This window comes from Helianthus annuus, chromosome 13 (genome assembly GCF_002127325.2).
Source record: "Helianthus annuus cultivar XRQ/B chromosome 13, HanXRQr2.0-SUNRISE, whole genome shotgun sequence".
Lineage (NCBI taxonomy): Eukaryota > Viridiplantae > Streptophyta > Magnoliopsida > Asterales > Asteraceae > Helianthus > Helianthus annuus.
In genome coordinates this window covers 81,305,851-81,317,153 of record NC_035445.2, presented here as the reverse complement: position 1 = coordinate 81,317,153, position 11,303 = coordinate 81,305,851, and the positions used below count along the sequence as shown (strand labels likewise).

The 11,303-nt window shown below is 36.9% G+C and overlaps 3 protein-coding genes across 3 annotated transcripts; all 3 read right to left on the bottom strand.

Moving 5' to 3' along the window:
• Positions 1 to 5,705: 5,705 nt before the first annotated feature.
• LOC110901119 lies at positions 5,706 to 6,146 on the bottom strand. Its single transcript, XM_022147968.1, has one exon. It carries the CDS (start codon positions 6,144 to 6,146, stop codon positions 5,706 to 5,708), a length of 441 nt encoding a protein of 146 aa, XP_022003660.1.
• A 2,007-nt stretch (positions 6,147 to 8,153) lies between these two features.
• On the bottom strand, positions 8,154 to 8,951 carry LOC110901120. Its single transcript, XM_022147969.1, has one exon. It carries the CDS (start codon positions 8,949 to 8,951, stop codon positions 8,154 to 8,156), a length of 798 nt encoding a protein of 265 aa, XP_022003661.1.
• Positions 8,952 to 9,423: 472 nt separating this feature from the next.
• Positions 9,424 to 10,422, bottom strand: LOC110898327 (peroxiredoxin-2E-1, chloroplastic). Its single transcript, XM_022145094.2, has one exon. It carries the CDS (start codon positions 10,260 to 10,262, stop codon positions 9,621 to 9,623), a length of 642 nt encoding a protein of 213 aa, XP_022000786.1. The 5' UTR covers positions 10,263 to 10,422; the 3' UTR covers positions 9,424 to 9,620.
• Between the last annotated feature and the right edge of the window lie 881 nt (positions 10,423 to 11,303).

Here is an 11,303-nt window from a genome sequence, read left to right as displayed (position 1 = left end):
TCATGAGAGTATAATAAAATACCTCAGGATTGTTAAAAGGTCACTCAGATGTAAGAATTAACATGTTGACACTTTTAACCCTTGTGTTTTGTAAACTTTTGATTTTAAGCACAAACGGCTTGTTGTGTCCGACAATTTATTCAATGAAGAATACGAACATCATATGAGGTCAATCAGAGGCACAAGTTTGGCATGTTGACACTTTTGGTCCTTCCACCTACATCTTTTCATTGTTTGACAACTTTAGTCCCTTAAGTTAACGTTTAACATGATCAGGGTTTATGACACGTGTCACCATTATATTGGACATGATTTTGCGAGGTGTTACACCTTCACACCTTGAAAAGAGACCTCCTTTATCTCTTCCATGACAGCTTGAACCACACCTTTCTTCCTGAGAATATCCGATCATTTCTGGTCTTCCATAGCATCCACTTCGTTTGAATTGCGACTGCATGAATTACTTTCCTAATATTCCGGCTCCTTCGGATTTCCAGTAGTTCCATCAGTAGCTCCGATAGGTTCCAATCAAAGTTCACCGTCGGGATTTTCATCCATCTTGTGATCAGCTCCCATACTCTTCAGGCAAAATTACATTTGATGAGTATGTGAACTGCCGTTTCCTCTTCCGCCCCGCATGTTTTACAAGTGACTTCCGGCATGTTTATACCTTTACTTCTAAGTGCCACCATCGAAGGGATTTTCTCGTCTACCGCTCTCCAAACAAACATAGCGCTTTTACTTATTACCCAATTGTTCCAACTGAAAGTATTCGGTGAATCATTTAAGTCTAAACTTTGACTTAGTGTGGTTTTAACATTTTTTACACTGAAATCTTGATGTTCAAAATTTTTCCAGAACCATAGTCACATGATTGTGTTAATTGCCGATTTTGCAACCGAACCTTCAAACAATCCATTTGTTGTTTTTCTTCATTACTAGATGGTGCCCTCGTCCAACTCCAATCCCAGATTCTACCAACATTTGCTATTTTATAATTTTCCAAAACCGTAGCCTTTTTCTTGGAAGATAATTGGTATAAATTTGGATATTGTACTTTCAACGGATCGTATCCTAACCAAGTGTCTACCTAAAATAGTGTTTTCTCACCCTTTCCAACTTTACTTCTCAAATTTTTTACTATGTTGATATTACTTTTCAGGAAATCCTTATCAATGTCTCCAATACTTTTCCATACTCCCGGCAAGGATTTTTTAAATGGTATCGATTCCACATTCCTTTGATTTGTATGTATCGATTTTATAACCTTCGCCCATAAGCTCTCCGGCTCCATCTTTATTCTCCACCTCCATTTCAATAGAAGAGCCAAGTTCATATCTCTAATATTACCGATGCCAAGGCCGCTGAAATCCTTTGACGCTACCACTCTTTCCCATTTCACCCATCTTAGTTTATTGTTAGAGTTGCACCCACCCCATAAGAATTTTCTTCGGATTCCTTCCAAAACTTTAATAACTCCAATCGGACACTTGTATAGAGAAAGGAAATAATTCGGCACACATCCAAGGACTGCCTTTATGAGAATTACTCTACCTATAAAAGAAAGCGTTTTTGCCTTCATACTAGAACCAACTTTTAACCCAAGGTACACAAAAGGAAATTTACCGGCCTTACAATTTTTAATTGACGCCATATTTGTCACCTCGTCATCGTTTGTGCCGACCCCGTAAAGCTGACTTTTTCGTGGGTTGACTTTTAGACCCGATATCATGATAAAAATGCGAAGAATCCTTTTGAGATTTTTATATGAGTCCAATTATTTATATATGTTTTGTGATCTCTTAGACAAAGCTAAATGAGTCCAAGAGTGTAAATTTTCAAATGAGTCCAAGAGCCTTAATTAATTTCATTAACATATATACCATGGTTTTAGAGTGTGACGTTTAGCAACGTTTTGTAGTTTAGGAGGGATCTTTCTTTCAAGCCGTGATCTGCAATGATTGTGTTGTACTGAAAGAATTTATTTTTATTTATTACTAATAGATTGAAATAACATAAAAAATAAAATGATAAATAAGATTTGAGAAGAATATGCGATTTCTCTACATTTAGAGAAAAGTGTAAGGAAGTGTTTGTTCAATTTAAAAGAGCTCGAGCTAAGTATATACATAAAGCTTGAGCATGACCCTGTTAGTGGTTTTTAAGCCTGAGATCGGTTTAGTCTTTGATTAAATAGTTATTGGTAAATCATAAGTTATTTTTTATGTACATATGTAACAAAATACAAATTATTAAGTACTTTTTCATAATTTTATAGAGTATAAGAATATTTGTTATGTTAAATACAATACTTTTTATATTTAAATATATGGAGAAAAGATTATGTACAAAAAAGTCATCGTACAAAATTACTCTACAAGTTCATCAAAGAACATACAATTCAAAGTTACTCTACAAGTGCATCATAATTTCTCTACGATTTCATCATTAATACACTATTGCATGATATCATTCGAAATTACTCTACAAATACATCAAATAACATAAATTACAAAATTACTCTACAAGTGTATCATAATTACTCTACTAGTTCATAAAAATAACATAACAGACACAATTACTCTACAAATTCATCAAACAACATACAATTAAAAAATACTCCATAAGTGCACTATAATTATTCTACAGTTCATCATTAATACACTACTACAAGATATCATTCAAAATTATTCTACAAGTCCATCAAACAACATAAATTTCAAAATTAATCTAGGGGTGACATAATCTAGGGCGGACGAAATACCCGGTAACCGACCCGAAAAATCACCCACACCAAACCGAACCATATAAGGTAGGTACAAGGATCGGTTCCATAGTTTGACAAGAAGTCGGGTTCGGGTTGGGTCGGTCCAAAAACCCGAAAAAACCCGAGTATACAAGCTGGGCCGAAATTAGTTGTAACACTAACACATATGATTCGGGCATGTAACTTTTAATCGCTAGAAACCACCACAAACAACATATCTTTCGCCACCGCGCAACGATCGACCTGATAAATGGGTGGTGGAATGGTAATTAGTGAGTCTAAATTCTTAATATTACGTGTTATAAGGCGTTTATTCAATTGGATTTGTTTAACTATGATAAAATGTGTTTTTGCAGGTTTGGCGGGCTTATAGGATGCTAGAACGAGGAATCGGAAGGTGGAACGATAAAAAAGGAGCAAAGAAATGGAATTTGGAAGCATGTCCTGTCCGTAAGTCTCTGTCGTAATGAAGTGTCCAGACGCCGTAAGGGTGTTTTTGGCTGTAGGGTGGGATCAGGATGGTCGTAGGCTACTTCAGCGTCGTAATCCTATGGCAGCTGCAGATGGAAACTCGTATTTTGGGTATAAAAACAGGATTTTTAGGGTTTTTCTATATCTCTTTCACCCAATTCGCAGGGGGCAAGGTTAAGGGCAATCCTAAGCGACTTGAAGCAACTTTTTACACCATTCAACACTTTCCAATCATTCCTTCATCATCAATCATGCATTCCAACATCGAATCTGAAGATCAAATCATCATCATGAGTGGCTAGAACTTTTGTGACTTCCTCCAGGTAGACGGTTCGTATAGCTTTTGCATATTATTTGGTTTAAGTATTGGATCTTATTTTATTTGCGATGACAAACATTTAAATCTGATTGACGTATTAGTTAATTTAAACAATGTGTGTGCGCTTTGAGTTCTCTCTTTACAATTACGTTCGGTTGATAACAAAACCTAGAAGCGGGTTGGGTAATTAAAGAGGGTTGACTTGACACTTATAAATTGGGTAAGTGACATGGTTTGATGGCCAGAACCTGTTTTGATTGCTACTTTAACTAAATTCAGAACTATGTCTATGTGCTTCCCAATTAATTAACTGAATTTTGTGTGAAACCTAGAATTTAATTGAAGTTTGGAGGAGGTTACCTTTCTTATTTTTGTTTTTTCAACTAAAAATCACTTTTCTTAAATCAAACTAAAACTAGGAATCAATAGTTTAGATAAATTAGATATAACTATAACTTTCCATCAATTCCTCGTGTATTCGACACCTTAATTGCCCTTACTAGTAAAGGTGAATAGGACACTTTAAAACATATCTTTTAACCGATCTTTCAACATCGATCAAAATGACGCCGTTGGCGAAAAATCGGTGTGCTTGGTCACACCACAAAGTAGTTCAACTAAAGAAGAAGAAATGACTTGCTCTAGTCACACCACAGTAAATGAAATAGAATGTAGTTCAACTACCTAAAATGTGTGCCAGCATATCCTTAAGTGTAATTTCATAAAACGGAGCATATTATATGGAAAAGCAGTAATTTCCTGACATGGGAAAATATCATTTTAAATTAAAAAATCAAAGTCAAGTCAAAGCGACAATAAAAAAGTCAAAGTCAAGTCAAAGCGGCAAAAATAGTATAGCGTAACGCCAAAATGAAATTAAATAGTATCAAAAACATAATATCATATCAAGAAATTCCAAATACATATCAATATATCATTAAATATATTAAATGTCTTCGATTGGATATAAATCAACATGTTATTGTCTTAAAACTTAACTAGACAATGTCAAGCCTCCTTTTTGTTGTTGCTCTCTTCTTCATCCCCACCATTTCATATGGTTGCATTTTGACTCCTAAATGGCACATGATCGTTACCAATGATCTCCCTGATGCTATCAATCTTTTTGTTCATGGAGACGATATGGAGCAAAATGTTGTCCTTTCTTTTGAAAAAGCATATGGTTGGTATTTCTGTCAACTTGGGCGTGTGTATACCGGTCAGGTCACTTGGGGTTCAAAGAATATAACTTTGGATTTGTATGATAATCATATCAAGAATTTTTGTTTCCATTATAAATTTCTAATAGGTACGCAACATTGTTATTGGTTGGTAAGGTCTGAAGGATTTTATGTATCTAAACATAACTCGCCGTTTCCTAGTTCTGATTGGCGTTTCGAAAGAGGCTGGAATTGATTATTAAGTGATGCCTAATAAATTTCCTTCTTATAAACATTTCTCTCTTGTTTATTTATTATAACTTCGAACATTCTTAAACCATCCAAAGGCTATGGGTGGCGTTGGGTGATGCGGCAAATGCATAAAACTAAAAGTTAATGAGTAAAAAAAGGAGTGTTATGTCACTGCCACGTAGGCAGTGGTGCTCTCGTTAACTAATTCGTTATAGTTCGCAATGGTTTAACTAGATAAAGAAACAGAAAAATAAAATAAAACTAGAATTGATTGCCTGTGTTGCGAGGACCAATTTTTTAATGTGATTTGAGCGTACAGATTCTTTTTTTTTTTTTGCAATTGTTTTTGAATAGAAAATAATGAGCGATTACATTTCCAATTTAGATACTTCCAAAGTTTTTTGAGAAATCAATTGTAGTCGGATCTCATGGTGTGTTAATACGGTTGAACCTACATCTTACCACAATTTTGTAGTTATTAATCATAGTTGGATCTCATAGACTGTTTCAAATCAAAGTTTTCAATTAATTATCGACTTCTAGTAAATATACACACGACACAAATACCAAACTCATATGACTTTATAAAAATTAATTCTATTTGTTATTCATTTTAATTTAATTTTAATTTTTTTGAACGGCCGACAAAATTTTTTTTATTATATGTAGCAAGATGCTACCCGCCAAATATACAAAGTACAAAAACACCACCAATACAATGTAATATCACATAAAGCTAAGCAAGAAAATTAAACCGACTCCAATCTTCCCACGTCAATGACACCGTCTTTGCTCGATTTTTAACCCAAAGGTACGCCATAGCTTTAATCTCGTCTAGGATCTTCGTTGTGTGAGGAAGCGAGTGTCTAAAAACGGACTCGTTTCTTAGCTTCCAAAGGCTCCAAATAGTTACCAGAATCACCGCATGAATCACCTTCTTCTTTGTCGAGGATCCAGAGCATGTTTCATGTAAAGTAAGTACATCATTCAATTCGAAAGCAAATATAGGCGGGACTTTGCACCAATCCGCAATGTTTTGCCAAATCATTTGGGCGAACTGGCATGCTACAAATATATGCTCTGACGTTTCTGCATAATCACCACAAAGAACACACAACTTATTCTGGACCGATATGTTTCTTATCGCCAGGGCACACTTGGTCGGTAACCTTTCCATCTCTGCCCTCTAAGCCACAATAGCTACCTTCTTTGGGACCCAATACTTTTTTATCCCAGCAACACTAAAGGAACCATCTGAGCCACAATAGCCGAACTCAATACTTTTTTATCCCAGCAACACTAAAGGAACCATCTGAGGCATACTTCCATTTCCACAAGTCCCAACCTGAACCCATACTTAACCCATTCACCAAAGATAACAACTGCATTAACTGATTGTTACAATTGTCATCTAGAACTGGTCGAGCCCAGGCCCACGAGAAAACAAGCCCAGCTTCACCAACAGTCATCCGATCCTCCACCATGCAATGTTTATATTTTTCAACCTTAAACAAGTCAGGGAACCTTATATATAATGGCTGTGAATCGGCCCAGATGTCTAACCAAAAATCGATATTTTTCCCATTTCCAAGACTTGCAGATATAGCTCCACTTAAATCAATACCGGCATTAAAAAGAGACGGTTTTATACTCATGATGCTCTTCCACAGACCCGCTATAGATACTTTAACCGGAAAGTCGTTCCAATCTCTACTATTATGATGAATTGCCCAAACTACTCTATGCCACAAACTATTTTTTTGGTTGTAAACCTCCACCACCACTTAGGCAACATGGCTAAATTAGTGTCTCTAATGGAACCGAAACCCAACCCACCATATTCTACTGGTGCAATTGTTTTTTCCCATGCTACCCAATTCATCTTAGCTTTATCTTCTGAACCACCCCAAAAAAACACCCTTCTAGTCTTATCTAGAACATTCAATACTTTAACCAGAGCTTTAAATAAAGATAAATAGTAGGTTGGCAAGGAATTTAAAACCGACTTGATCAAGGTAATTCTACCTCCATATGAAAGAGTTTTAGCTTTCCATAGCGAAAGCCTATTTCTAAACACTTCCACCACTGATTTCCAATTTCGAGCCAAATTCATATTAGCCCCAATTGGTAGGCCAAGATGAATAAAAGGAAACGTACCTTGCTTGCACCGCAAATGACTCGCCATTTGTTGAACTTCTTGATCACTTACCCCAATCCCATAAATGCTGCACTTTGCTAGGTTAACCTTGAGACCGGAAGCTAGATAAAAGCATCTAAGTAACCGTCTCAGATTATTAATATTTGATGTAGACCACTCACCAATAAACATCACATCATCCGCATAAGACAGGTGGGACAAGGATGGACCATCAGCGGTAATATCAATACCATTAAACAAACCAATTGAGGTTGCCTTATTCATAACACAAGTCAGGGCCTCCATCACAATTACAAATAAAAACGGAGATAACGGGTCGCCTTGCCTGAGTCCACGGGAGCAATCAAACTCTCTAGTTGGAGACCCATTAACTAAAACAGAAGCTCTAGCTGAATAGAGAGTCGCCATCACCCAAGATCTCCATTTACTTGGGAATTTCATCTGAGCCATAATCGAGTTAAGGAAAGACAAGTTTACAGAATCATACGCCTTATTGATATCAACTTTAAAAAACATACCGCAACGCTTATACTTTTTTAACCAACTAAATATTTCATTAAGAACAAGTGGGCCATCCATAATATTTCTTCCGGCTAGAAAGGCCGATTGTTGTTCAGAAATTAGTTTCCCCATCACACTTTTTAGACGGTTAACAAGCACCTCTGAGATTACCTTATTAATCACACCAATCAAGCTAATCGGCTTGAAGTCAGTTGGGCCAACCGAGTCTTTTACCTTTGGAATCAATGCTATAAATGAAGAAGTACAACATTTATTAATAGAGCCCTCCTCATAAAATTTATTAAACAACCTGACCATATCATCCCGAAGCCCTACCCAACACTTTTTAATGAACTTAAAATTGAATCCATCCGGCCCAGGAGCTCGTTCACCTTCACATTCCCAAACGGCTTCTTTAATTTCCTCCACAGTAAACGGAATTTCCAGCATAGCTGCCTCATGTTTCGAAATAGTAGCAATATTAGAACATATCATCTCCGGTCTAATCGGCATTGGTTCCGAAAACTAGTGATGAAAAAATTCATACAAAGCTTCTTTAATGGATAGAGGATTAGTATTCCACTCACCATCAATCAATAAACCATTCAATCTATTCGTACTGATATTAGAATTAATAATGTGATTAAAAAATGCAGAGTTTTCATCACCTTCAATAGCCCACTTGGACCTGGATTTCTGGCACAAATCCAACTGTTTAATTCTTTCAAATTCAGCCACGTAGTTCCGACATTCCGCCCGTTCGGCCAATTCATCTTCCTCAAGAATTCTTTCCTCCGCCAGATTTTCAATGAATTCCAATCTCCTCTTTTTCCCACCATAGATCCCTTCTCTTCTTTCCTTTTCCAATTTCAGTCGTGCTTTGATTTTATTTTTTAGCCACCTGAATTTAATTGCTAGTGCAAGATCCTCCGGCCCCGAGAAGTGAAACGCATCACATTTTTTAAGAACAAATTCGAGAAAGCCAGAATATTCAAACCATGAATTAAAAAATCTGAATGGGATATGACCAAAATCTGACTGGACGGTGGAGAGAACAATAGGCCGATGATCCGAAACTTCCCTAGCCAAAGCAACCACACTCGCATTTGGCCATCTCTCCCTTAACCCCAAACACACAAGAAACCAATCCAATTTACTCAGTTTTTTACCATTATCCGAAATATAGGTGAAATTACCACCACCCATATTATATTCCACAAGTCCAGCCGATAGAATAAAATCATTGAAGGCCCTCGCATTAGCTTCAACAAACTCGGAGTTCATACGCTCACTTTCATCCCGCACATCATTAAAATCCCCCATCATGATCCATAACCGTGGTAAAGAGTTCCTAAAACCCATAATCTCCGTCCAAATACCTCGTCTACTAATAGCATCATTCGGAGCATAAACGTTAACTAGATTTATGCTGCACCTCGATTGAACCAAGAAGCCCGAGACAATTATAAAATAAGGATCTTACCTTAGAAGATATAATTAATTAAATAAATATTGAAGTCATGAAAATTATAATAATATTAATTTAGATTTTTCATGTAAAATATATATTAATTAATTAGTAAGATGACATCACATAGAAAGAATATGTTTGTGAGTTACCTACCTTCTACGTATCAATATAATTTTTATTATACCTAACAACTTCTCAATAATAATAATAATAATAATAATAATAATAATAATAATAATAATAATAATAATAATAATAATAATAATAATAATAATAAAAGATGAAGAAGAAGAAGAATGGTGGGTGATGTGGACTGGCTGCTAGTTATTGGCTAAAAAAAAGGTTTCCAGGATTTATTACATAGATAAAATTCGAAAGAGATACAATTCAAGATTTACCAAGGTCCAAGAAACTCATCCAAACACGGATGGACCAGATTTCAAATAGATTGCCAATCCAGAACAACTGTATACTAACTTACACGAAATATAATTCAACAATGCACTAATTATTAAAACAACTCAAAGAACCGCAAGCATATCCTCTGCACTACTAGCAGTAAAAGCACCACCTTCTTCAAGGTTCAAAACCTTCACAACACCATCTTCCACAAGCATAGCATACCTCCTTGATCTAACCCCTAATCCAATCGGATTATCACTCAAATCCATTTCGCACCCGATCGCCTTAGTAAAATCTCCATTCCCATCACTCAGCAGCAACACATTGTCTCCAACATTCAAATCCGCCTTCCACGCCTTCATTACAAACGCATCGTTGACAGAAACACACGCGATTGTGTTCACGCCTTTCGCTTTGAGCTCCTCGGCCTTTTCAACAAATCCAGGGAGGTGTTTTTGGGAGCAAGTTGGTGTGAAAGCGCCTGGAACGGCGAACAGGATTGTTTTTTTGGATTTGGTGAGGTCGGATATGGTGGCGGTTTGGAGTTCGCCTTCAGAGTCGAAGTAGGATAATGTGGCTTCGGGCAGCTTGTCTCCTATGGAGATTGCGGCGGCTATTTTGGCGGATTTGAAGGCAGAGTGGGCGCGGAGGGGGGTGATGGGGCGGAGGGAGTAGGAGTAGGAGGAGGAGGCGGAGATGCGGTGGAGTTTGGAGGATGAGGAGATGCCGGAGAAGGCGAATGAAGGTGTTGTGGCTGCCATTGTTTGTAGGGTGAGTGTGTGGGTTTAGAAAGGATATATGGGGATAATGTGGTATGGTGTTACATGGATGTTGGTTTGGCAGGTTATGTAAATTGGACGGATGATTTTATGACTCTTGTTGTAAGGTGGTGATAGTAATTAGGGACCATTGTTTCAATATTTATCAAAATAAAAGAACTTCAAAAATAGTAGTATGAATAAAAAATACGTAAACTTAAATGCATCAAATCTAAAAGTATAACTCTACTGGTTTTTTTTTTTTTTTTGAACGGCAAAACACTTTATATCTATATATAAAGAGCCAGCAAGCCGCTGGAAAGCTTACAACGGAAAAGACAAGGCAAAAGCAAACTACAAAAGGCTTGAGACGTTAAAGTCAAGCCAATCTTCCCAAGAGACGGCTGGAAGATTGGAGCGGTGCTTGATCCACAGGAACGAGTCTTCCTTTATTTGCTCGACTGAATCAATAACCCGTATGACCTTTCCCTCGAAGACTTTCTGGTTTCTAGCATACCAAATCCTCCAAAACGTCGCCTTCATCACAGTATTCACCAATTTCTTCCATTTTTTCGACCCGGGGGCTTTATTTATAACATCGAGGAGGCTGGCAACAGAATTTATATTATCCGGTAAAGGAATTCTAACCCACACGAAGATATTCCACCAAATTCCTCTTGCCAATAAACAATTGACAAAGGTATGGTTATGGTCTTCGACTCCGTAACCACATCGATCGCAATTGATATTATTAATGGATATACCTCTGAGACTTAGTTCCAGCTTGGTTGGAACTTTACCCATTCTTGCTCTCCATGTGATAAAGTTACTTTTAGAAGTGGCCCAGCCATTCCAATCGAACTGAGAAGAAAAAGATGCAGAAGCTCCATGTGCCATAATAAGATTTCTAATGTTTTTAATAGAAAAGTCTACACCGAGATCATTAACCCAAAACCATTTGTCCTTCCCTTGTGTCAATCTGACCTGCTGTAAAAGGTTCTTCAGAGACGAAATCTGCTCCCATTCCCTATTAGATTGCGGCTC

Excerpts from the sequence above, each read along its gene's own strand:
- LOC110898327 (XM_022145094.2), bottom strand. The coding sequence starts at position 10,262 with ATGGCAGCCACAACACCTTCATTCGCCTTCTCCGGCATCTCCTCATCC.
- LOC110901120 (XM_022147969.1), bottom strand. The coding sequence starts at position 8,951 with ATGGGGGATTTTAATGATGTGCGGGATGAAAGTGAGCGTATGAACTCC.
- LOC110901119 (XM_022147968.1), bottom strand. The coding sequence starts at position 6,146 with ATGGAAAGGTTACCGACCAAGTGTGCCCTGGCGATAAGAAACATATCG.